The sequence below is a fragment of the Desmodus rotundus genome, chromosome X (assembly GCF_022682495.2).
Source record: "Desmodus rotundus isolate HL8 chromosome X, HLdesRot8A.1, whole genome shotgun sequence".
Lineage (NCBI taxonomy): Eukaryota > Metazoa > Chordata > Mammalia > Chiroptera > Phyllostomidae > Desmodus > Desmodus rotundus.
The window spans coordinates 6,018,830-6,042,596 of record NC_071400.1 but is presented as its reverse complement, the minus strand read 5'-3'; the positions used below and the strand labels follow the sequence as shown (position 1 = coordinate 6,042,596).

The window sequence follows — 23,767 nt, the reverse complement described above, 5'->3', positions numbered from 1 at the left end:
ATAAACAACTGAGTTACTTGAGTTACTCAGCCATGGCTAGTTTCATTTTTTTGGCTCACGTTTGTACAATTTTCCTATTACCATTTATTGAATGGACTGTCTTTACACCGTTGTATGTTCTTGCCTCCTTTGTCATATATTAACTGACTATAAAGGCATGAGCTTATTTTTGGGCTTTCTCTTCTGTTCCATTGATCTATATGTCTGCTTTTATATCAGTTCCAGGCTGTTTTGATTACTATGGCCTTGTATTATTGTTTGATAGCAGGTGCTGTGATTTCTTCAACTCTGTTCTTCTTCCTCGAGATAGCTGGGGCTGTTTGGGGACTCTTGTAGTTCCATATGATGTTTTGGGATATTTGTTCTACTTCAGTGAAACATGCCATTGGTATTTTGATAGGAATTGTTTTGACTCTATAGATTACCTGAGGTCATATGGACATTTTAATTATGTTAATTCTTCTAATTCATGAACATAGTATGTGCTTCTGCTTATTTGTTTCTTCTTCAGTTTCTTTCTTCAGTGTCTTATGATTTTCCGAGTACATGTATTTTACATCCTTGTTATAGTTATTCCTAGGTATTTTTTATGCAATTGTAAGTGCAATTGTTTTCTTAGTTTTCCTTTCTGTTAGTTCATTATGGGTGTATGAAAATGTAATTAATTTCTGGATATTTATTTTGTATTCCCCTACTGCTTTCTGATAGTTCATTATGGGTATATTAAAATGCAACTAATTTCTGGATATTTATTTTGTATTCTGCTACCTTAATTAATTCATTGATCAGTTCTAGTAGTTTTTGATGGAATCTTTAGGGTTCTGTATATACAGTATCATGTCATCTGCAAATAATGACAGTTTTACTTCCTCTTTTCCAATTTGGTTGCCTTTTATTTCTTCTTGTCTGATTGCTGTGGCTAGGACTTCCAGTATTATGTTGAGTAAGAGCGGTGAAAGTGGACATTCCTGTCTTGTTCATGATCTTACGGGAAACACTTATAGTTTTTGCCCAGTGAGTATGATACAGGCTGTGGGTTTGTCATACATGGCATTTATTACGTTGAGGTATGTTTCCTCTATTCTAACTTTGCTGAGAGGTTTTATTATAAATTTGTGCTGGATTATGTCAAATGCTTTTTCTCATCTATTGATATGATCATATAATTTTTATTCTTCATTTTATTTATGTGGTTTATCACATTTATTGGTTTGCTGATATTAAACCACCTTACATCCTCAGAATAAATCCCACTGGATCATGGCGTACCATCTTTTTAACATATTGCTGGATTGGGGTTGCTAACATTTTGTTGAGGTTTTTAGCATTTATGTTCATTAGGCATATTGGCCTATAGTTTTCTTTCTTTGTAGTGTCTTTATCTGGTTTTGGAATTGGGATAATGCTGGCCTTGTAAAATGATCTTGGGAGTATTCCCACCTCTTTAATGTTTTGGAATAGTTTGAAAAGGGTAGGTGATGGTTCTTTGAATGTTTGCTAAAACTCACCTGTGAAGCTATTCCAGGACATTTGTTTGTTTTTTGATTACTGCTTCGATTTAATTAGTTGTAATCTGTCCATTCAGACTTTATGATTCTTCTTCATTCACTTTTGGATGATTGCATGTTTCTAGAAATTAATTCATTTCATTCATATTGTCCAGTTTGTTGGCATATAGTTGTTTGTAATATTTTCTTACAATCCTTTGTGTTTATTTGGTGCCACTTGTTACTTCACCTCTTTTGTTTCTGATTTTATTTATTTGGGTTCTCTCTCTCTCTCTTTTTTTTTTCTTGGTGAGTCTGCTTAAAGATTTCTCAGTCTTATTTATCTTTTTGAAGGACCAGGTCTTGGTTGCATTGATCTTTGTATTTTCTTTAGTCTTTATGCTATTTACTTCTGCTCTGGCCTTTATTATTTTCTTTCTTTGACTTACTTTGGGCTTTATTTGTTGTTCTTTTCCTAGTTCCTTTAGTTATAGGGTTAGATTGTTTATTTGAGTTTTTTTTTTCTTTTTTGCTTCTTGAGGTAGGCCTGTATTGCTATGAATTTGCCTCTTAGAACTATACTCACTGTGTCCCAGAGATTTTGGGTTGTTGTGTGTTCATTTTCATTTGTTTCAAGGTATCTTTTGATTTCTTTCTTTATCTCAGTGTTGACACATTTATTGTTTAGTAACAGTTTATTTAGCCTCCATGTGTTCATGTGTCTTCAGTTTTATTCCTGTAATTGATTTCTACTTTTATACCATTGTGGTTACAGAAGATGCTTGATATGATTTCAGTTTTCTTGAATTCATTGAGACTTGTTTTGTGTCCTGAGATGTGGTCCATCCTGTAGAATGTTCCATGTGCACTTGAAAAGAATGTACGAGGTCTGTCCGGAAAAAGTCCACCCATTGTTAATGAGAATGGTTTGCTGGATATGGATGTTACCTGGCAGCCAAGGAGAGTGGACTGGAATATGCATGCGTGAACAATGACAGTTTCACTGTAATAGTCAGTAGGGACAGTCGATGCCATTGAGTGAGCATGTGTACTGTGTAGCCATCACATTCAAAATGTCTGAATGAGTGGAGCAACAAGTCTATATCAGATTTTGTGTGAAACTTGAACATTCCCCTATGGAAAGTATTAGGATGATTCAGAAGGCCACAGCCATGGGCCACTGGTGATTGGCAGCTTCATCACATCATACCACACCCACTCATGCATCACGTCTTATGCAGAGTTTTTTGTCAAAACATCAAATTACCCAGGTGTATTCAGCCTGCCTACAGCCCAGATTTGGTGCCCTGGACTTCTAGCTTTTCCCAAAACTAAAATCACCTTTGAAAGGGAAGAGATTTCAGACCATTGATGAGATTCAGGAAAATACGACAGGGCAGCTGATGGTGATTGGGAGAACTCTGTGAGGTCCCAAAGTGCCTGCTTTGAAGGGGACTGAGGCGTCATTGTCCCCATGTACAATGTTTCTTTTATCTTGTATCTTCTTCAATAAATGTCTCCGTTATTCATAGTACGTGGCTGGATACCTCTGGACAGACCTCGTCGTATATTCCCCTTAAGTGTGGACCTTGAGTGGGATAAGCTAAGTGAAATGAATCAGACAGAGAAAAACAAATACTGTATGATCTCACTTATATGTGAAATCTAAACAACCAAACTCATGGAAAAAGAAGTCAAGTTTGTGATTGCTAGAGCTGGGGGTTGAGTGAGGCAATTGGGTGAAGGTGGTCAGAGTTGTAGACTTTCAGTTATAACTAAGTATGGGTGATGTTATGTACAACATGATAACTGTAGTTAAATACTGCTGTGTAGTATATTTGAAAGTTATAAAGAGAATAATTTCTAAGACTTCCCACAAGGAAAAACATATTTTTGTAAGTATATGAGGTGATGGATGCTAACTAAACTTATTATGGTAATCATTTCTCAATATATGTATGTCGAGTCATTATGCCGTACACCCTAAACTTATGCTGCGTTCTGTGTCAATTATGTCAATAAAAGTGGAGAAAGAAATCTCTTGGGTAGGAGAATTGGCAGGAACAAAAAAGAAAAATAAAGAAACATTCTGTAGGCACTAAACACATTCTCCTATTGGCCTTAGGTTTGATGCCTTCCTTTAGCGGCCATGTGAGCTTGGGAGATCTCTGCTCACTTGCCCATCATGTACCATGATTAATTTGATGTATTTTTCTTTTATCCTTCCAGCTGAATCCTTCAAGGAATTTGCTGAATTACTCAGTGAAGTTGAAAACGAAAGGATGATGATGGTAGGTTACTAACACTGGGCCTGGAACCTAGATCATTGCTGATAGTGGGGATTTTTCCTGTCTTCATGGTTAGATGGATGCTTTGCTGGTTTGGTTTCTGTCTCATAGCTGCCTGGTACTATAAAGACAGTTAGGAAATTGCCCTGGCTGTTGTGGCTCAGTGGATTGAGTGCTGGCCTGCAAACCAAAGGGTCGCTGGTTCAATTCCCAGTCAGGGTACATGCTCGGGTTGCGGGCCAGGTCCCCAGTGGGGAGTGTGGAAGATGCAACCACACACTGATGTTTCTCCCCCTCTCTTTCTCTCTCCCTTCCCTTCTGTCTAGAAATAAATTAATAAAATATTTTTAAAAAAGACAGGAAATAGATCTTGTTATTCTATCTCAAGCTTTATCTCGAGCTGTGAGAGTTTAGCATTGTGTGGAGAGAAATTAGTGTGGAAATCCTATTCCTATTCATTTCAATGCGAAAGGGTTTCAGAGAACATTAAACTGGACTGTTGAATATGCGCACTAAAATTGTAGTCTTTAGTGATTTTAAGCAAATTATTGATTTATTTATGTTTTTGCTTACAGAAATAATTTGGGCTTTATTTATATTGGTATATGATTGTTTTACTTAAATCTACATGGAAACTTTTTTCTTACATTTAAAGTCTAATTTTTAAAACATAATACATTTTACTAGTTACAGCAATTTTAGTTTTATGGGAAAATTGAGTGGAAAGTACAGAGACATTTCATATACTTCCTTTCTCCCCCTACCCTACCGCTTCCCACATCCAATTTCCCCTATTTTTAACATCTGGCAAGTGTGGTACATTTGTCCCAATTCTTGAGGCAGTATTGACACAATATTATTAACTACAGTCCGTAGTTTACATTAGGCTTTACTCTTTATGTTGAACAGTCTATGGTTTTTGACAAATGTGTAATGACATGGATTCACAATTAAAGTATCATACAGAGTGTTTTCATAAACCTAAAAAGCCCGTTGTCAACCTATTCATCCCTTCCTCCTTCCCTTACATATGAACCTCGGGCAAACACTGATCTTTCCTTTTACTGCGTTTTCCCTTTTCTAGAATGTCATATCGTTGGAGTTATACAGTATGTAGCCTTTCCAGATTTGCTTCTTTCACTTAGCAGTATGTATTCAAGATCCTGCACGTCTTTTCTCTCATTCATGGTTTGATAGCTCATTTCCTTTTATCATTGATATTTATATTCCATTATATGAATGTACCACAGTTTGTTTATTCTTTCACCAACTGAAGGAAATCTTGGTTGCTTTCAGTTTTGGAAATTATGAATAAAGCTGCTATACACATGTGTGCAGATTTTTGTGTGGATGTAAATTTTCAACTCCTTTGCGTAAATTCCAAAGAGTGCAGTTGCTGCATTGCTGCAGAGTAAGTCTAGTTTTATAACAAACTGCCAAACCGTCTTCCAAAGTGACTGTAACATTTGCATTTCCACCAGCAGTGAATGAGGCTTCTTGTTACCTCACATCCTTGCCAGCATTTGATGCTGTGAGTGGGTTGGATTTTACCCATTTTAATAGTTATATTGGAGATAACCTCACTGCTGTTGTAATTTCCATTTTCCTGATGACGCGTGATGTGGAACATCTTTTTATGTGTTCAGTTGCTATCTGTAGAACATCTTTGGTGAGGTTTTGGACCTTTCTAGAGGGCAACCAAGAATTCTGCCTTTCCTCTCATAAGATGACTTCCTATTGGAAGACCAGTTTTGTTAAGCCCATTTAGTCTAATATCAAGTGTTCTTTCATCTGTAATCACTATTCCTTTCCAACGTTGTGGTACTGACTTCTCAGGATACTGCTTTCATTTCACCTAGGCCTCTAGAAAAGTAGCATCGAAGGCAGGGCTTGGAGGTAGAGCCATTAGAGACTATTAGGATCTAATAATGGCCGTGCCACTAATTTACCGCATTTTGCTGTGTATAATGTGCAGTCACGTTTGTGGCCCAAACTTTCAGGAAAAAAAGTTTTGTTTCCATTTTTAAATTCAATTATTTATTTATTTATATTTAGATACCTGTTTTTGTATTATTAAGTGATTTTAGCATTTATTATTGAACATATTATGGTCCAAGAAATTTTATGTAACAAGTAATCACAAAACACAAGAACCAGATACGAGGTATCTCAGGTACTACCCATGTATAATGCACATCCTTATTTTTCCCTCAAAAATTTGGGCAAAAGGTACGCATTATACATGGCAAAATATGGTACTTGTTGACTGTAGACTAATCACTTATTTCGCTGATATAAGGACTATGGAAGTGTTTTATTAATAGCAAAAAAAAAAATACTGATTTATGTGTTCTTTCTAGTTATCTTTTGTTGCTCCCAGTATTCTGCTTGTGGAAATTTCACTTGGGAACTTTCTTAGTTTAAGAGATTTGCTCCACGGATACTGAGTGACCAATATGCGTAGTTCCCTTGGAGCCTGGTAGATGACCCACTAGCTAAGCCACACTCTACTAAGTGTTTTTCTTTCTCTGCCTGAAGAGTTTGTGAACTGCTGCCAATGTTGATCTCAAAGGCATTCACCCCCATTTCATTCAGATACCATTGGAGAGCTCAGCTGTATTTCTCTTCAGCCGTAGTTGTTTCTTGATGGCTTTTATTTACCCAATTCCAAAGCTCTAAAATATTGAAGTAGGATTCATCTTTTGAGATGTTGTTTTTCTCACCCTTCTTGCTGGCTCTTTGCCAAAGGACTGACTCATTTTCTTCTGTCTTTAATTATGTTGTGCCCTTTTGTCCCCACAACTCTTCAATCATGTATTGAGTGTTGGCTCCCCATTTCCCATTTGATTTCAGGAATGCTGTGGAGGTTAGGCTCAATGAGGCCTTTCACAACATGCCAGGAATTCATTGCTTGACTGCACCTCTTCCATTTCCTGGAACTGTGGTAAAAGGACTCCTATACTCCAATATGGATAATGCGGGAGGTGTTAATTAGCTTTTTATGCTTTCTATAAGAAGAGTCCAAAAGAAGCTTCAGAGGAACAGGAAGGAAGTTCAAAGCCCTTGCATGTGATCATTGCAAATGTTCTAGTCATTCTCAGAAATGAATTTAAATTGTGGAAGGAACTGTGCGTGGAAGAAATGAAGGGGAACATCCCAGCTGTGATTTCTTCAACAGTACCCTAGGGGAGGTTGTAGAACTTCAGAAGGTGGCCTTTAAAAGTCTGGATGACAGACTTCCTCTATGATTAAAGATGGGATGCATGCTTAGATGCCTTTATGACTCTGAAGGGGACTTCGTAAGCAGCGTGCAAGGGTCTGTCTTTGAGGACTGCCAAGAATAGCCTACAGAGGCCTGTGATATTTAAAACAGTGTATCCTTGTTGCCTTCTTTTAGTAACTGATTAATCATCAACGATTCCTAAGCAATTTTGCACTACTGGATTGAATACCATCTGTATCCCACTAAATGCCATATCTAGTGTTAATTTGGGCTTCATTCATAGAAACCTGGTTGGATAAACTCACTAATGTGTTGAGAAAGTCATTTATTATCCTGCAGATGCTACCCTGAGATAACAGGTAGGGACTTTTCTCCTAGTGGGGCTTTGATTGGGTAAGAGTTTGCCCACGTAATTGAACCTTGACTCATACCTGGACACAAAACAGGAGGTCCAAAGTGCCTTCAGGACCCGGATAAAATACCTGTATTAACACCCCAATTTGCCATGCTTTTTGGTGGTAGTTTAAAAATGGCTTCCTAGTTTGGAGAATATGGGACTAGTAAAAATTGGCTTTCTACTCTGTCTTCTATTTTTGTGAAGATCAGTCTTGTCTGACTGATATTTTACGTCTCATCTGACTAGGAAGCCAGTTTGCTCACTGGCCCATCTTGTAATAAATCAAAATTAACACAGTGGGTCCTAAAACCCGGACCTTCAGATGTGTTTTCTGATGTCCTCCAATGAAGTGCCAATGATTCACACCACTGAAGAAACAAACCCCACTTGTTGCCTTGGACAGATGCCTTCTCCCAAGAGGTTTACATGAAAACAAAGCTTTGTATCTCTCCCTGCCCGTTGAGCAAGGGGTTCAGTTTGGAGAAGATGTTTTTATATTTCCAGAAGCATATCAATGCCAATATTTTAGTACCTGGACAGGCTGTGTCTAAGCATCTACAGTTAGGTAATTGGAAGGCTTGGTCTACTGTTCTCTGTGACGTTTTAATACATGGCAAATTCTGAAGGAGATGTTCTGGTTTGATGGCACACCGGGACAGGACTGGAAACAATTTATCCCAGGATTTATCCTAATGCTATTACTGCTAACTCATTTACCTCCCATGAAATGGTTTGTGCTTGGCCTTTTCATGTATTTTTCATTCCCTTTCTCTACTCCTTACTACACAAACTTTAGGCCTCCTGTGTCCACTTCGGCGCAGGACTCTGGATATTTATCAGTGAAAATCTCTGATCAGACCACTGGTAGAATTACAGGGAAATGCCCCTAATATTCCTTCCCCAATGTCCTCTCAAAGCATTTGATTTTAAGAGATCAAGATAGGAAGAAAACTGTAACAAAACCAAACAAGCCAGCTCACTAGTTAACATTTTGCAGGATGGTGTGTTACAAGGAAATGCCCTAGTAACAAGGATCTGATTTTCACTAATTTAATAGTCGTTTTGTGTGTTCTTTCTTTTTTCTAGGTACACAATGCTAGTGATCTGCTGATCAAACCCCTGGAAACTTTTCGGAAGGAGCAAATAGGCTTCACCAAGGTACATTTTCTCCTCACGCACAAGATATATATTTTTACAGCGATTTAATAGTTGTTTGGCAATCACTTTTAAGTTTTTTTCAGTGAGAAGGGTTTGTCTCTGTAAGAAACCTCATAATCAAAAAAGAGAGAGAAAATTAATTGACTTCTGGCTGTGCTTCCAACTAGCCATGTATCTATGGACAAGACACTTCTCTTTTGGGGCTTCAGGTTCTCCATTTGGCAAATTAGGAGCTTGATAATAACCACTATTATTTAAAGCCTACTTACTACGTACTGACTGAGCACTGGGCCGGATGCTTTACATTCATTCTCCAATCCCAACACTGTAAGGTTCTGGTGTTATCAGCAGATACATCTGAAGGACTAGATTTTAGGACCCATTTACAAATGAGTCCTGAGCTTTGGACAAGGTAAAGGACATGACCATAGCTATATAGTTAGTAAGTGACAGGAGCCAGGATTTATTTATTTATTCTTTTAAAGATTTTATTTATTTATTTTTAGACAGAGGGGAAGGGCCAGAGAAAGAGAGGGAGAGAAACATCAGTGTGTGGTTGCCTCTTGCACACCCCCTACTGGGGACCTGGCCAGCAACTCAGGCTTGGGAATTGAACCTTTCAGTTTGCAAGCTGGCACTCAATCCACTGAGCCACACCAGCTAGTGTTTTTTGGCTTCCTACAATGTTAGGCAGTAGCTTCTGAATTGCTATGAGATGATTGGCTTCCCAAGCGTGGATTCATGGGCCAGATGATTTCACAGGTGTCATCTCCATTAGAGGGTTCCCCCCCCCCCCCCAGGAGAAACTGTTTAGGTGCGGCTCCTAACTAACTTCCTGCTTTACCCAGAGCAGTTTCCCTTGGATCTGTTTTACGTGGTAGATTTTTGGGGGCAACATTTCTTTTAAAAAAGAAGTCTATTGGTTAAAAATTTTGCAAATCACCATTTTATGCAAAAACCTGATAGCTCTCCTTTTCCAGTGTGATAGGGTATGTCTTTCAACCTGTGTATGGCAGTTTGCATATTTCTGCAGTTGGGTGACATTGGTTTTCTTTTAACTTTAATGTGTAATCTGCATTTTCATCAGACTGCTTGCATTTTACCACCATTAAGTTTTTTAAAAGTGGTGCTAAGATTTTGCATTCTGAAATTTTAAATTATATATAATCCACATACACATATAATTAAATGAAAATTGTATAATAGGATGTGTGAAAAAGCTCACCAGTCTTCATCTTTCCATACTCTTCACAGGCATTCATTTTTAACCATTTTTATTTTTATTATTTTGATGCTTGCTTTTATATATTTGAAAAATATGCTTATATGGCTATTTCTTGATTTATCAACTTCAGAAATTATTTCTTCATGTTATGAATACAGGACATCATTGCTCACACCTTCCTCTTTTCCTCTTCCAATTTTTGATGATTATAACATCCTTTTAGTTATTCTATTGCTTCCCTCTGTTACTTTAAATAATATACTAAAACCCCTATTTCTTACTCCGTCAACATTGGACTATAGCTTTACAAAATGAAGATATTAGCACCTCTGTCTTTATTGCTTTTTAACCCTCGACTCCCATCAGCCACATCTTCACTTGTCACTGTCAGCATTGGTGATGTTCCTTTTGTAGCCTCGAACCTTAGTTAAATATTGTTGGCAGTTATTATTAGGCTCATTTTACAGTGGCAAACGCAAGTGACAAATCCAGGATTTGAACTCAAGTTTCTTGGCTCTGAGCCTATGCATTTTGACATTTCTTATTGGGTTAATGTAAGTATTTATTTCTGGTGACTAGGATAGGTCAAGGATGATCCCCTTCTTTACCCTTTTCTCCCAATTTCTTGTCTGCTGGCTTTAGAGTTCTTTGCACACCTACCCTAAACGCCTGTTTGGTTAACTCCTTCTCTCCCTCTCATCTCTCAAGTGCCAGCACATGCACAGTTTGTGGGTCCTCCCCCATGTGTATATTTTAGCTCTCACTTAATTAGTAGAACCGATTCCACCACTACTTCCCTTCTCACCACCATGCAACCCCCACCCCCAAGGTCAAGGGAGGACAAATAAGGCTTAGTCCATCTCAGTTCATAATGGATCTTTCATCTTGCAGCGCAGAATGCTGGGCCATCCATTGGAGGCTGCAGAATAAAGACTCAGTCATCCCCCTTAGACCCATGACAGGGAGAGCATTTGTACTCTTTGATTCATATTTTTGAGGTCTTGTCAGAATTGCCCACAGTATGATGTTTTCAGTTCCCTTTCAAGGATGCCCTTGCCAGAGAGGAACCGCCGCTGAATCGAGCCTTTGTGTGGTCTCTGGTGGGACCAGGGCCAAACTGTCTAACACATCTGAGGATGTATTTAGCCCACTTTTTGGAGAGTTGGAGCTGTTGTGGAAGCTATGATAGCGTGTTCTCACCCAAGAAGGCCTTGGCAGCAAGATGTGGGATTGTCAGGCTTGCTGCTGTTTCTTCTCTGGGAACAGAGATTATAGAAAGAAGTTTAGGAAAACCACCTGCTCTGGAGGTAGATGGGGCTGAAAACAATACAGGAGATGGAACAAGCCACAATCCTGATAGGGTAGACGCAGCCCAAGGTATCAGTGTGCCCTGCAACCCAAAGGCCAGTGCATGCCTTGGGAGAGGGGAAAATGCTACAGGAGCTAAACTAGGTGACAGTAATCCATAAGTGATTTCCAAGCCAACAGCAAATATTTTACAAGCCTGATAATAGTAATTACTGCCTGCTAGGCACTTGCTCTGTGTTATCATGGCTAATCATTATTATTCATATCCTACTGATGAGAAAGTCAAGATTCATGATGGCCAAATATCCTGTCCAGTAACACATACATGATATATAATATCAGGTTGTTAACAGAAGCGAGTTTCATCCAGATTTTTGTTACTCCAGAAACTGTGCACTTCCCACTGCACTGCACTCTGAGCCTAGCTTTGCGGGGATGCTGTGGGAAGGCTCGAAAAGAAAAGACGAATAATGCCTATCAAGGACTGAGTGGGTAAATCCATTGTGATGCATTTGCATTACTTTACAGCCATGAGATGTGTGAACTAGAGCTGCTGTTTACCACGATATGGATGAATCTAACAAATGCAGGGCTGGGCAAAAGTAGGTTAATAAGTAATACAGTAGTCAATAAATGAATAATAATACACGAATAAACTGTTTTGCGTACTGACAACTGTAAACCTACTTTTGCCCTGTCCTGTATAAGGTTGAGGGGAAAAACAGTCCTAAAAGCAGTAGTACCTACTGTTTGAACTTTATTTCTATAAAGTTCAAAAACAGGTAGAACTAAGTGATGGTGTTAGAACCAGGATAGCGGTTACGCCAACGTGGGGGCGTTGGTGACAAAAATGGGCACGAGGGAGCCTTTAAGGGTGTCGTTAATGATTTGTTTTTTGAGTGCTGATTACACGGGTGTGTTCAGCTGTGAACATTCAGATTTGTGCAGGGTATTTTCCATGATATCTCATAATCTTTTAAACATTCAAAAAAGAACATTAATATTTCTTCACCACATGTCTTCCATTGAAATTCTGGTGTGTATGTCCATGTAAGGGGGCATCGGTTGAGGGAAGTGCTATGGTTCATCCTCCTCATAATCTTCACATATGGACCTTCCTCTCCTGTTAGGCTTTCGCTGCCTTTCCTCACAGAGGTAATCTCCCTAAGCAATATTTAGTGTTGTTTTACGGAGTACAGCCTTGGACCTGCGGACTCTGGACCCCGATGGCATAGGTCTATATCCCAGCTCTTCAACTTCCCAGGCGTTGAGCTTCGGCAACTCACTTCACTTCTGTGGGTCTTGGCTTCCTTAACTGTATTGAATAATAGTACCTGCCTTACAGAGTTGTTGTAAGCAGTGAAAAGTGGTATCATAGAATACTTAGAACAATGTGACACGTAGTAAGCATACTATGCTATTATTGTTTTTTCACATCTATAAAAAAGGAAAAATTCTGCATGTATTCTTTTTGCACCTTGGTTTTTTTTCACTCTAAATTATAGACAGGGGTGGGCAAGAGTAGGTTTACAGTTGTTCATATGGAAAATAATACAATAATTAATAAATAATATAAGAATAAGCTATATTTGCATACTTATAACTGTAAACCTACTTTTGCCCAGCCTGTGTTCATTTATTTAACTGGAGTTCTTTCGTTTTTATTGCTACACAGTATCCCATTGTGAGAATATATCATGATTTTTTTAAGCATTCTCTCGTTGATTGATGAGTCAGTTGCTTCCACTTTATGCTAGTATAACCAATTCTCCTATAAAAGTGGTGTACGTGTCTTCTTGTGCACGTTTGAAGCTTTATAACAGAGAAATAGAATGTCTGCATTGTAGGACATGCACATCTTTATGAGATATATTGCCAACGTGATCTCCAGTGGTTGTGCCAATTGATGTCATCACTGGTGGTACAAAAATGTTGTCTTTGCTCCACATCCAAGGCGAATATAAGCTGATTCAGGAAGATGTAAGGGAATTCGGTTCAGCAAATATGTCTCTACTCTGTATACAGAAGACAAATCTACTCTCTTGCAACCACAGGCTAATGTGATTGTGTTATTGATCAGATCCTTTTACAAGGTAGTCTGTCCCTAAAACTAGAAAAGCAGCTACATTTAGCTTGGAGAGTAGAGGGTTAAAAGGGAGTGTTATCCCCATTGTTAACGATATAGAATGGACTCTGCCCAGGGAGGAGGTCATGTCTGTTTTCTAGCTCCCTTGCCATCCCTCACTGCAGCAGAAAGGAATTGTATCCTTGAACCAAAATTTCTTTTCTCCCTTCTGCAATGAAAATGAGGCTGTTATCCACTCCTCTCCTCTACCTCAGTGTCCTTTCTGTGTGAACTATTTTAGGTTGTATTTGTAATTACAAGCGTGACCTTGCTCAAATGAGCCAGACTGAAGTAAGCTTGTAACCCTGTTCTGATAGCAGCTGGCTGGTAGGAGATGAGGGAACTCAACTGCACGTAACCCCTTGAATTGGATTGTAATTTGTGGATTCTGCTTTTTTTTTTTTTTTTTTGGAAGAAATGTCGAATGTTCTATGTCTGAGTTGTCCACTAAGTACCTTCTAGCCATATGAGGCTAGTGCACAATTGAAATGTGTCTAGTGTGACTGAGGAATTGAATTTTAAAGATTATTTAATTCTAATTAATTTAAATCTTAATAGCTACTTGTGGTTAGTGGCTACCGTTTAGGTCTAATAAATTTAAAAATATTTTGTAGATAGAGTGGATACAATAGCTGTCGTACATTTACACAATGGAGTACTACTTGGCTGTAAAAATGAAGAATATTTTATTCTTTGAGATGACATGGATGGACTTGGAGAACATTATGCTAAGTGAAATAATCCAGTCAGAGAAAGACAAATACCATGTGATTTCACTCGTATGTGGAATCTAATGAACAAAATAAACTAACGAACAAAATAGAGACAAATTCATAGATAGAGAGCAGGCTGACAGCTCTGGGGGGAAGGATAGGGGGGTCGTGGAAGGATTGAGCAGAAAAGAAAAAGAACTAAAATTTTTGGTTTATAGAGGAAGGTAAGGGAACTAACATTGGTTCAGTACTTACTATGCATTGGGTCTTATACTGAATTTAATTCTCACAGTACCCTGTGAGGAAGATATTATCCTTGTTTTATAGATGAAGAAACCAAGGATTAGAGAGAGTAAGAACTTGTCTATGGTCACCCAGGCTACAAAAATAGCAGGGCCATGATTTAAATTCAGGTCTGTCTCGTCTCTCCAGTTTCAAAAGCTAATTCCTTTGTTCTGTATGACATGGATATAATTTTCTTCCTGCTGCTTGACTCCCACTATAAACCAGAAAAGTGTAAAATTAAATGCCTTCTAACATAGGTAATTCCAGACTCTTAACTATTAATTCACATGAACAAATGGGTTTGTTGAAGCTCCAGTATATTAAAACTTAAGGGCTAGTAGGATGTTGAGGAGGGACAGAGTGGCCAGGGACAAAGTGATTGAATGAGTCAGTTGGGCTTTTTGTTGACTTGCAGCCACAAATCATTCCAAATGTTATTATATATCATGTGTTAGTCACGATTCTCCAGAGAAATGGAACCAGTAGAACCAATAGGTTGTTTGTGTGTGTGTGTCTGTGCACATGTGCATATATATGCATTTGTATGTGTGTATATGTAGAGAGAGATTTATCTTAAGGAATCAGCTGACATGATTGTATAGGCAGACAATTCCAAAATCTTTAGGGTAGGGCAGCAGGCGGGAGACCCAGTGAGCAGCTGATGTTGCGTTGTGAGTCTCGAGCCCAGAAATAAATCCAAGCTAATCTAGTCAACTATCTTTGGCAAAGGAGCAAATGACAGTACAATGGAGCAAAGATAGTCTTTTCAACAAATGGTACTGGAACAACTGGACATCCACATGCAAAAAATGAATCCATATGCAAAAAAAGATCTTTCATAGACCGAAATGTATTGTAAAACGCACAGCTCTGAAAGTCTTAGAAGATAACATAGAAGAAAATCTACGTGATCTTGGGGACGGTGATGACTTTTTAGATACAATATCAAAGGCACAATGCATGAAAGACATAATTGATCGGGTAGACTTCATTAAAGTTTTTTAAAAAGTTCTTCCCCTTGAAAAATGATGTCAAGTGAATGAGAAGACAAGCCACAGATTGGGAGATAACATTTGCAACATGCGTATCTGATAAAGGACCACGATCCAAAGTATACAAAGAACTTTTTTTTAAATTTTATTTTTCAACTACAGTTTAGATTCAATATTGTTTTGTATTAGTTTCAGGTGTACAGCATAGTGGTTACATAGTCATTTACTTTATGAAGTGATCACCCCTGTTACTTTCAGTACCCACCTGGCACTGTGCATAGTTATTACAATATTATTGACTCTATTTCCTATGCTGTTCTTTACATCCCTGTGACTATTTTATAACTATCGATTTGTACTTCTCAATCCCTTTGTTTTTTTCACTCAGTACCTGAACCCCCCTCCTCTCTGGCAACCATGTGTTTGTTCTCTGTGTCTATGAGTCTGTTTCAATTTTGTTTGTTCATTTATTTTGTTCATTAGACTCCACATATAAGTGACATCATATGGTATTTGTCTTTCTCGACCGACTTACTTCACTTAGCATAATACCCTCTAGGTCCATCCATACTGTTGCAAATGGTAAGATTTCATTCCTTTTTTATGGCCAAGTAATATTCCATTGCGTATATGTACCACAACTTTACAAAGAACTCTTAATACTCAACAATGAGAAAGCAAACAACTGGATTAAAAAGTGGGTCAAAGAACTTAACAGACACCTCACCAAAGAAAATATACAAATTGCAAATAATCATATGAAAAGGTGTTTCACATCATATGTTATTAGAGAAGGGCATAGTAAAATAACAATGAGATATCACTACACACTTATTAGAAGGCTATAATCCACAACACCGACCACACGAAATGCTGGTGAGCATGAGGAGCATCAGGAACTCTCATTCAGTGGTGATGGGAATGCAAAGTGGTGCAGCCACTTTGGAAGACAGTTTGGCAATTTCTTAGAAAACTATATATATATACTCTTACCATGTGATCCAACAGTTACAGTCCTTGGTATTTACCCAAAGGAGGTGAAATTTTATGTCTATGCAAAAACCTCAACGTGGATGTTTCTAGCAGCTTTCTTCATAATTGCTGAAACTCAGAAGCAACCAGGATGTTCTTTAGCATTGAGTGAAATGTAAAGTGTGGTGCACCCAGACCATGCCGTACTATTCGGAACTGAAAAGAGATGAGCTATAAAGCCATGAACAGCCACAGAGGAAACTTAAGTGTATATTGCTAAGTGAAAGAATTCAATAAGATTACATACTGTATGATTTCAATTATATGACATTTTGAAAAAGTCAAACCTATGGAAACAATAAAAAGAGCAGAGGTTGGTAAGGCAAGGGATGAATAGATAGAGTACAGAGCTTTTGGCAGCGAAAATACTCTGTAGGATACCATAATGATGGATACAGGCATTATACATTTGTTCAAACCACTAGAATGTAAAACTCCAGGAGTGAATTCTGATGTAAAGTATAGACTTTGGATGATTTTGATGTGTCAATGTAGATTAGTCAGTTGTAGCAAATGTACTACTCTGGTGGGAGATATTGATACTGGGGGAGGCTCTTCTGTGTGGGGGCAGGGCGTATATGGGAACTCTCTACCTTGTATTTAATTTTGCTATGGCTGCCCTTTGTGCTGGTGGAGCGATTCAGGACTATATTTGAGGAAGTCAAAACTGCCAAGACCAATTCAAAAGCAAATACCCTTTTTTTCTTTTTCTACCCAGGAAATAGATTGGGCACATGAAACCTGGCACTGTGTCCTTCATTCTCAGTTCTGAGCAAACTGAATTAAAACTAAAGACATCTTAATCTGTGCCTTCTCTCCCATGTCTAGGAGCGGAAAAAGAAATTTGAAAAGGATGGCGAGAGGTTTTATTCTTTGCTGGATCGGCACTTACATCTGTCTTCCAAAAAGAAAGAATCTCAGTTACAAGAGGTATGTTCAGAAGCATGTCCCCACCTTTCCTTGCCAGCTATACCTCTGTAATAATGGCAGCTTCCTCTTGCAAAGCTTTCCTCATACTGCGCCTCAGTTGAGAGTCATGTATAATAGTCGTGCTTGTGGTTAAAACTATGGCCTGGGACTCAGACACCCTGAGTTCTCAAGCCAGCTCCTCGATGGTCTCATGGTATGACTGAATAAGATGTTCCTGTCTTGGTCTGAGTTCCCCTATCTGTCAAAGGAGGAGTGGTACTCAGTGATCTCTAGAATCCCTTTCAGTTCTAAGTTTCTGATTCCAGATTCCACGTGAGGATAGAGTTGAATGTTTTGGTCCTGCACTGGGACTACAACTTATATGGGACTTGCGTTGATTTCAGTTCAAAGAAGTCACCACTTGTTGAGTGCCTACTACAGGCCAGGCTTATGCTGGATGCTCCAGGACTACAGAGACAATAAGACACGTTTCCTCCCTTCTGCAGCTTACTGCGAGGATCAGAATACACATGAGTCTTACACAAGTAGAATTTTTTACATATTGTAACGTGAATGTGTATGTGGTGCCCTTGTAGGGCTGGGAAAGTATCTGCAGGATAAACAACATTGAATGTGCAGAATTGCCTTTGTGGAAGAATGCTGCTTTCCGATTTGAGGTGGTCATTCCATAACGGGGAAACTGATGGACAAAAGTGGAGACATGGACCCTTCAAGTGGAGGGTAATGGTCCCAAGGATGCAAAACATAGAGGGTGTTTGGGAAATAGTTCGACCAGAATTTGCATTACTAATGGAGGATAATGAAAGACAAGTTAAGATCAGTTAAGTTGAGGCGGTATTGTGGAGTAATAGGGTCAGGAGTTTGTATTGAATTCTGTTGGCTCCGGGTGGGTCAGTGAATGTATTTGGTTGTGCCAGTGATATGAGTGGAATTTTACTTCAGGAATTTTTTTTTAATTTTTACCTATTTATTTTTAGGAAGAGAGGGAGAGAAACATCAATGTGTGGTTCTCTCTGGCACGCCCCCAACTGGGGACCTGGATCAGGCATGTGCCCTGGCTGGGAATCAAACCAATGACTGTTTGGTTCACAGGCCAGCGCTCTATCCACTGAGCCACACCAGCCAGGGCTACTTCAGGAATCTTAAACTGACTGGGGCTGTAGGATGAATTAGATCAGGAAGAGACTGGAAGCTGGAAAACCAATTTGAGAAACTATTACAGTGATCTAGGGTAGAGAGGCTGAGTCAGAAGAGAAGCAGTGGGGAAGGGAATGAAGGAATGAACTGATTAAGACTTTTTTAAATGGAAAACTGGATCTGTGTGTTGGATAGAAGATTCTGTAACATGGAGATATTATACATTCAGATATGAAAGGTGAACCCAGTTGAATAAGGTAATAGACACGAACTGTGAATATTCTTAGAAATCATGTTGTCCAAGGTCACACACATTGTGGCAAAGTTGAAGCTCATCTCCGGACACCCGATGTAGTCAGTATGCACCACATCGTGTGATGTGCTTCCAGGTGATGAGTCAAGAGCCTCAGTGATGGATGGACTTAGTATTGAGAAGGTGAAGGACTATTTGTTTCTCAAAAACTGGAACTAAGTACTAGTCTGGGGTCTTCTGCCATTTACTTTCACACAATTTGGTTTTCTTCCTTTTTCATCTATTGTGTGCCAAAGTTCCCACGCACAAAAGAGTTAACATAACAGTCCGGAGACCACTGTGCATCAAAACGTCTGCTTACAGGAACTGCTCTTGGCTGGTGTCTGGGAACTTGCGTGGTAAGCAGTTCCTACATGGATATAAGTTTCCCTAAACGGAAGTGACTCAGAGTGCCAAGCCTGCCTGTGCAAACAATGTGCTTTATGCTAAACACCTTCTTTTTTTCCTGGAGTCTGGAATTTGGTACACGTCCAGCAGAGGGTTCCTGTGTACATCCACCGGGAAAAACCCAGGACCCTCAGTCTCTAATGGGCTTCCTTGGTAGATAGCATTACATGGGTTGTCCCAACCTCTTGCTGGAGGCATTGAGTTTGACCTGTGTGACTCCACCCCCTGGAAGTGTGCACCTGGTTTCCTTTGGACTTTACCCCATGTATCTCTTTCCTTTGATGATTTTGTCTGTGTCCTTTCACTAAGATAAATCTTAGCCCTAAGTAGGACTGTATGCTGAGTCCTGTGAGTCATCTTAGGGAATTACCAAACCTGGGGGTTTGGAACTCTGGACACTTGTCCAAACTTTAGTCTTTTCGAGGCAGATGCAATGAAAACTTCTGGAGTGTTCCAGCAGTTTGATGGTGCTTGTAGATGTCCCTGGTGGCTTTCCTCATGAGCAAGGATGCGGCCTTTGTACTCGTTCCGTCAGAAAAATGCTGGGGATCCTTGGGTCAGCCACATTTCAAAAAAATATTAAGAGACTTTATCTTTAGAGTGGTTTTAGTTTTAAAATTTCAGTGGTAAGTGCAGAGAGTTCCTCTACATTATTACTAGCCTGCGTAGAGTTTCCCCTATTATTTATTTATTTGAGTTATATTTATTGGGGTGTCATTAATAAAAATATATAACTTCCAAGTTTATAATTCTGTATCACATCATCTGTACATTGCATTATGTGCTCACCACTCAGACTCAAATCTCCTTCCATCGCCGTATGTTTTGACCCGCTCACCGTTTACTGCCCCCGCCCCGGCCTGCTATTAACCACCTTACTGTTTGCTGTCCATGTCTGTGAGTTTTTGTTTGTCTTGTTTATTTGTTGCTTTCAGTTTTGTATCCCACATATGAGTGAGATCGTATGGCTCTTCAGGTTTTCTGTCTGACTGCATTTAACATGATATTCTCAAGGTCCATCCATGTTGTTGCGAATGGCAGCATTTTGTCTTTTCTTATGGCTGAGTAGTGTTCCATTGTGTATTTGTACTACATCTTCTTTATCCAGTCATCTTGTTGCCATGTCTTGGCCACTGTGAATAATACTGGAATAAACATAGGGGTGCATATATCTTTACGAATAAATGCTTTCAAAATTTTCAGGGAGATACCCAGAAGAGGGGTTACCGGGTCATAAGGTAACTCTGTTCTTAAGTTTTTGAGGAAGCTCCATCTGTTTTCCACAGTGGCTGTACCAATTGACATTCCCACCAGCGGTGGATGAGGGTTCCTTTTCTCCACAACCTCTCCAACACTTGTTATTACTTGTCTTGTTGATAATAGCCGTTCTAACTGGTGTGAGGAGGTATAGTTCATTGTAGCTTTGATTTGCATTTCCCTGATAGCTAGTGACATTGAGCATCTTTTTATTTATTCTTTTAATAATTATATTTTATTGATTATGCTATTAAAGTTGTCCTGATTTTCTCCCTTTGCTCCCCTCCACCCAGCATCCTCCACTCCCTCAGGCAATTCCCCCACCACTGTTCATATCCATGGGTCATGTATATAAGTTCTTTGGCTGCTCCATTTCCTATACTGTACTTTACATCCCATGGCTACTCTGTAACTACCTATTTGTATTTCTCAGTTCCTCACCTTTTCATCCATTCTCCCACACCACCCTCCCATCTGGCAGCCATCTTGTACTAACTTCTCTTCCCTCGCTGCTTTTAAGATTCTGTCTTTACCTTTGGCATTTTGATTATGATGTGTCTTGGAGTGGGCCTCTTTGCATCCATCTTGTTTGGGACTCTCTGTGCTTCCTGGACTTGTATGTCTATTTCCTTCATGAAATTGGGGAACTTTTCTTTCACTATTTTTTCAGATAGATTTCCAATTTCTTGCTCTTTCTCTTCTTTTTTTGGCACCTCTATGATGTGAATGTTGGACTTCTTGAAGTTGTCCCACAGGCTGCTTATAGTATCCTCATTTTTTGGGATTCTTTTTTCTTCTTGTTCTGCATGGTTGTTTTTTGTTTCTTTATGTTCCAATTATTGATTTGATTCTCAGCTTCATGCACTCTACTCTTGTTTCCCTGTAAATTGTTCTTTATTTCAATTAGTGAATCATTAACTTCTGACTGGAACTTTTTTATGCTGTTGATATCGTCACAAAGTTCCTTGAGCACACTTATAACCGGTGTTTTGAACTGTGCATCTGGTAGATGGCTGATCTCCATTCAGTTTAGCTCTTTTTCTGGAGTTTTGTGCTGTTCCTTCATTTGGGCCATGTTTCCTACCAGCAGTGAATGAGAGCTCCTATTGCACCACATGTTTGCCAGCATTTGGTATTGTCTGTGTTTTTTCTTTTTATAACAGCATTTTGTTTTATTTATTTTTAAATTTTATTTGAGTCATTCTAATGGGTATGTAGTGTTATTATCTCATTACTGTTGCAATTTGCATTTACCTGATGACATAGGATGCGGAATGTCTGTCATATGACATCATCTTTGTTGAGGTGTCTATTTAAATTTTCTGCCATCTTTTAATTGGTTAATTTTCTTACTGTTATATTTAAGAGGCATCCGTATATTTTATACATCAGTCCAGTATCTGATACGTGTTTTAAAAAGACTTTTCTCCCCATCTATGGTTATCTTTTTAGTCTCTTAATAAAATTTTTCACAGAACAGAAGTTTTTAATTTTAATGAAATACGCTTATAAAATTTTCCTTTCATGGATCATGCTTTTGATTTTTTAAATTTTATTTAATTTTTAGAGATTTAAATATAGTTGGCATACAAGATTATGTTAGTTGTATTAATTGCAGGTGTACAGTATAGTCATTTGACGTTTGCACGCGGCAGTGCTCCAGTGTCTCTGCACTTTCTCTGATGGGGCAGTCCTGTGGGCAGGCACCACAACCCATTGGCCAGCTCCAAACTCTTTCCAGGAGGGGTAGCACCATGTGAGCACACAGTAGCCCCCCACTGTCTCTGCACTTCCTCTGGATGTTATAGCCCTGCAGCCAGATACCACAACGTTTTGCTATCTCTGCATTCTCTCCAGGTGGGGAGCCCCTTAACGCATATGCAGCCCATTGGGTGAAGCACAACCATGCCATACCTGCTGGATCTGTCTGTGGGTGGAGGAGCTCCTTTTATGCAAGCTTGAAGACCTGTCTCTGTTGGATCTAACTCCAAAAGTGGTGGCTAGGGATATGCTGCGGTGCCCTGCAGGCTATTGGCCATAGAACCTGGATGGAGCTCCTGTCTGCCATCCATGTGCCCAGAAGATGTAAACAGTGGCATTACCGGTTCCTCTGGTCCTGGGTTCCCTCAGCTTCCAGAGAGCTCTCGCAGTTCCTCAGCCTTCTCTATGCACCAGCCCCCGCCTCTGTTGTTTCTTGTGCAGAAGCTGTTCAGTTAGTTCTCATTTGTCTTTCAGGAGGAATTCTGTAAATATAGGGGTGAATTGGATGTGTTTTTGGAGGGGTGCAAGCTCAGCATCCATGTATGCCACCACCTTGGACCCACTGGAGAGGTCTTAAAGTCTGATACTGGCTGCAGCACCAGGCTTCTGCTCTTGTCGATGTGCTCTGATTCTCCATATTCAAAGGTCTATACAATTTCAAGACACTGGTTTTCCCTCTGACTTTGGATCTAAGAAGAGTTGTTAATTTTCATCTTGTTCAGCTTTTTTCTTGTGTGAGAGGATGGGCATGATAACTTCCAAGCTTCTTACTCATACGCCCGGAAACTGGAAGTCTTGCATCGGTCACATTTTATCTCTTGGTTTCATGTTCCGTATCTATAGAATAAAGGGATAAGATCACCACTGGGTGACTAAATTCTCCCCTTCCTGTAGCGTTCTGTTGTTTCCATGAGCACCGACTTGCATGAAGGACTACGCTGATATTGTAACATGTGCTACCCTTCCTCTACAGGCAGACCTGCAGGTGGACAAGGAGAGGCATGTTTTCTTCGAGTCCTCCCTTGATTATGTTTATCAAATCCAAGAAGTTCAGGAGTCCAAGAAGTTCAATATTGTGGAGCCGGTAAGTTCTATTAACGCTCTAAAAATATTTACCAAATACTTGGCAAATGTGGAGAACTTGCGTTATAAAATTGGATTCTCAAAGAATGTGATAGTCGGTGTTTAATGAATCTCTCTGTCTTTCCTCCCCCATTTTTTTCTCTCTAGCTATGATTTTTCTTTCTTTCTCCTTTGGTTTTTCCTCTCTTTTTCTTTCCTTCCCTAGCTTTCTCTGTCACCCTTCTTACTTGTTCTCCTTCCTTTTTTCCTCTTGTGCTTTCATAAAGCCTTTGAAAGTACCCCTTGTATACCACACACTGTGCTAGCAACTCATGTCTCTTGTACTCAATAACTACCCATTCTACCATTTTTACTTCTATCTGTAATCTTTTTACTTAAATCTCCTTATTTCTTATAAAATATGATGTGCTTTGATTTGACAACTATGTTGAATTTTAACAACTTATTTTATTATAATGAATGTATTCTTATTGCAGAAGAGCTAGAGAAAATTAGAGGAAAAACAACAGACAGCAAATTACCTATACAGAGATAGTCACTGTTAATATTGTGGTATTTTATTCCCATATTCTCTGTGTATCTGTTATATTTATTTCTCTATCTAAGTATATCCAGGTACTTGTAGATTTGGGTGTGTGTACACCTGTGTGCATAGACATGCATATA

The 23,767-nt window shown here is 39.1% G+C and overlaps 1 protein-coding gene across 4 annotated transcripts in view; it reads left to right on the top strand.

Annotated features, from left to right (window-relative positions):
• OPHN1 (oligophrenin 1) overlaps positions 1 to 23,767 on the top strand; it is a 268,416-nt gene that overhangs the window by 109,066 nt on the left and 135,583 nt on the right. For all 4 annotated transcript variants that reach the window (XM_045191252.3, XM_071220302.1, XM_045191250.3 and 1 more), the window contains 4 exons: positions 3,717 to 3,778; positions 8,482 to 8,553; positions 17,062 to 17,163; positions 22,992 to 23,102. In XM_045191252.3, the coding sequence (XP_045047187.2) occupies positions 3,717 to 3,778; positions 8,482 to 8,553; positions 17,062 to 17,163; positions 22,992 to 23,102 (347 nt within the window). The remainder of the gene's footprint in view (positions 1 to 3,716; positions 3,779 to 8,481; positions 8,554 to 17,061; positions 17,164 to 22,991; positions 23,103 to 23,767) is intronic.